This window comes from Fukomys damarensis, unplaced genomic scaffold (genome assembly GCF_012274545.1).
Source record: "Fukomys damarensis isolate Sample0158 unplaced genomic scaffold, DMR_v1.0_HiC HiC_scaffold_39, whole genome shotgun sequence".
NCBI lineage: Eukaryota > Metazoa > Chordata > Mammalia > Rodentia > Bathyergidae > Fukomys > Fukomys damarensis.
Window position 1 is genome coordinate 49312207 of NW_022900951.1, and position 2669 is coordinate 49314875.

General features: G+C 38.0%; 1 protein-coding gene across 1 annotated transcript; it reads right to left on the reverse strand.

Moving 5' to 3' along the window:
- Positions 1 to 897: 897 nt before the first annotated feature.
- Positions 898 to 2258, reverse strand: Spin4 (spindlin family member 4). The gene has a single exon (XM_010632215.2). It carries the CDS (start codon positions 2247 to 2249, stop codon positions 1500 to 1502), a length of 750 nt encoding a protein of 249 aa, XP_010630517.1. The 5' UTR covers positions 2250 to 2258; the 3' UTR covers positions 898 to 1499.
- Positions 2259 to 2669: the final 411 nt, after the last annotated feature.

The following is a 2669-nucleotide window of genomic DNA, read 5'->3' on the forward strand; positions in this document are numbered from 1 at the left end:
AAGGAAAATGTCCAATTCATAATGTTATAATTTAATATTTACAAAAAATACTTACAGAATAAATTCAGGTAGATATGATGTGAAGCATATTATTAAAATAATAGTAAAATTTCCAATGATGTCTCAAAACTCTTGAATGTTAAAGCTTGATATTATTAAATAATCCTTCAAAGGGGAATGCAGAAATGTAATTCACCTCTAATTAGGACATCAGACTCTTTTTAAATGTCAAATATAGTTTGAATTTTCATTTGAAAGGATAAATGTCAAGGACAAATTGTATGATTAATAATAAATTTCAGACAGATCAAACATTTTAACTTTAAAAACAATGAAATAATTAGAAAAATGTAGGTGAAAATTTGTATGACAAGTTAGGGACATCCATCTGAAAAAGACACAAAACCAAAAAATAAAAAAGGCTATAAAAAATCTACCTAAATTTTTAAAAAAGTATAAAGTAAAATATATCATCAATAAAGTCAAGATTAATGATACAATGAAAAATCATAATGAGTTACAAATGATTAACTGGATTTTATAATGAATTTCTACCAATTTATAAAGAAAAAAATATCAACAACTCAATAGACCAGTGAACAAAGGATAGTAATTGTCAAATCATAAAAAAGAAATGTCCTCATAGAAAAACAAATACTGAAATCTGGTGAATGTCAATTAAAGTGACAAGTAATAAAATGTAATTCTTCACCTTTCGGGTTTTTAAGCATTAATTACTGCTGTAGAAAATGCTGGAAATGGGGACTTTCATTTTGAATACTGCAGTATTCTTGTAATATTTCTTAAAATTAAACATATGCCTATTTATTATTTCTGAGAATCCAACCTATAAAAATAAAAGCACCAATATACATTGGCAATGTTACAATAAAAAGGAAATAAATGACATTAACCACAATTAACAGAATGTTGAATACTTTTCTTGGCATCTCTACATATACTGTGTATATATAGCAGTAAATTAAGAGTGAGAGATGGTGGCAGAGTCAGAAAGACTGAGTGTAACTACTAGTCTGGAAGGATGTCATCTCTATGCAAAGTGGAAAAAAAAACAATTAGATAAATGCACACAACTTGTCCTTTTTACAGAAACTACTTAACAAACTTTGCGGACAGAGAAAAGAAGGGCATAGTTTATGTTTTCAACACTTGTTACCTGGGAAGAAGAAAGAGGGAAGTAAAAAGTTGGGGAAGAAGGACATGGTGGGATTGATCTGCTTTTGCATTGTTCCAATGGTTGCACTTTATTTTTCTATTAATGCCCAATTAAAATTTTCAATTACAGAATAAATATCAAAATTATTTATTACCTTGGGGCAAAACCGTGAAACTAGACAATGTAAAATTTGGTGACACAATAATATTTACCACTTTCCTGAATTCTTTATGTCGAAACTGTCCTCAAAGATTACAATTATGAGAACACAAAATATTTTACATCTAAAAGCTCCACAACTTTTGCAAAGAGCACAATGAACTTACGGAGTTTTCACCAAACCATAGACATAAATGTGAATATCATCATCAAACTTAATAAAGTAGACAGACGGCTTGGCCACCACTTGATGGATGAAAATGCCAGTTCTCTTGGACCCATCATCTTTGGCGTGCTCCACCTGCTTGCCCACAAGGCTGTCGACCACTTCTCCAGGCTCCCGTTCCGCTGTGGGAAAATAGTAGCTGGAATCTGGAATGATGCGAAGGTCACCATCTTTGTAGTCGTCCAGCAAAGTGTACATATAGAGGACCGGATCTTTCTCATAGGTGATATAAAACCAAGTATCCATCACGGGGGCTCGCGCCAGCACCATGCCCTTCCATTCATCTTTTGTACCATGCTCGCCTTCAAACACATGCCCCACTGCCTTCCCAATCAAGGAATCTGCCAAGCCTGAATCAATACGAGGGGTTGGCACTCTCTCGGGAAGAATCTCTAGCGCTAAAACTCTTTTATCTCGGTGCAGTTCTAGTCCATACACACTGTCTTTGCCATCATACTTAATGATGTAGAGTGTGGGCTTCACAGAAACCTGCTCGAGCACAGTGCCCTTCCACTGCTCCACCGGCTCATTGCCTTCTTTCCAGCCGTGTTGAATGCGGCAGCCCACTATGTTCCTACAAGTGAGGAAAGTGGGCTTGCGCCGCTGCTTCCTGTGGGTGTGCCTTTTCTTCATCAGGTATGCAGACACACCATCTATCCCTGTCGGAGGCACGGCTGGAGGAGACATAGCTCGGGGCTTAAGAAGGTTTAAGCGAAGTAGTCGCTTGCTTCACTCAGCTGACAAAAATGTCAACACTATCCCAAATGAGATTTTTTTTTTTTCCGATCTCAGAGACTGGACCCTTTCACCCTTCTCCAAGCGCTTGCTCCAGAGCTTGACAGAAAAGCTCTAATTCTAACTGAGCACTGGGACAGCGTGTGCCTCTCAACCGTGCTCCAGACCGGGAGAGAAACTCCAGCCGTGTTGGCTAGAGAGAGATGGCGGGCTCGTGTGTGCTGTCGATTCTTGGCGCCTGCCCAGACTCCCAACCCCAAGTTCCTGAATCCACCACTTATCTGTTGTCGATGCTGCTGTGGTAGCGGCACGGCGACAAAGAAGGAGACGACTGGGAAGGTAAGCGAAAGATAAGGACGGCTGCAATGGCAA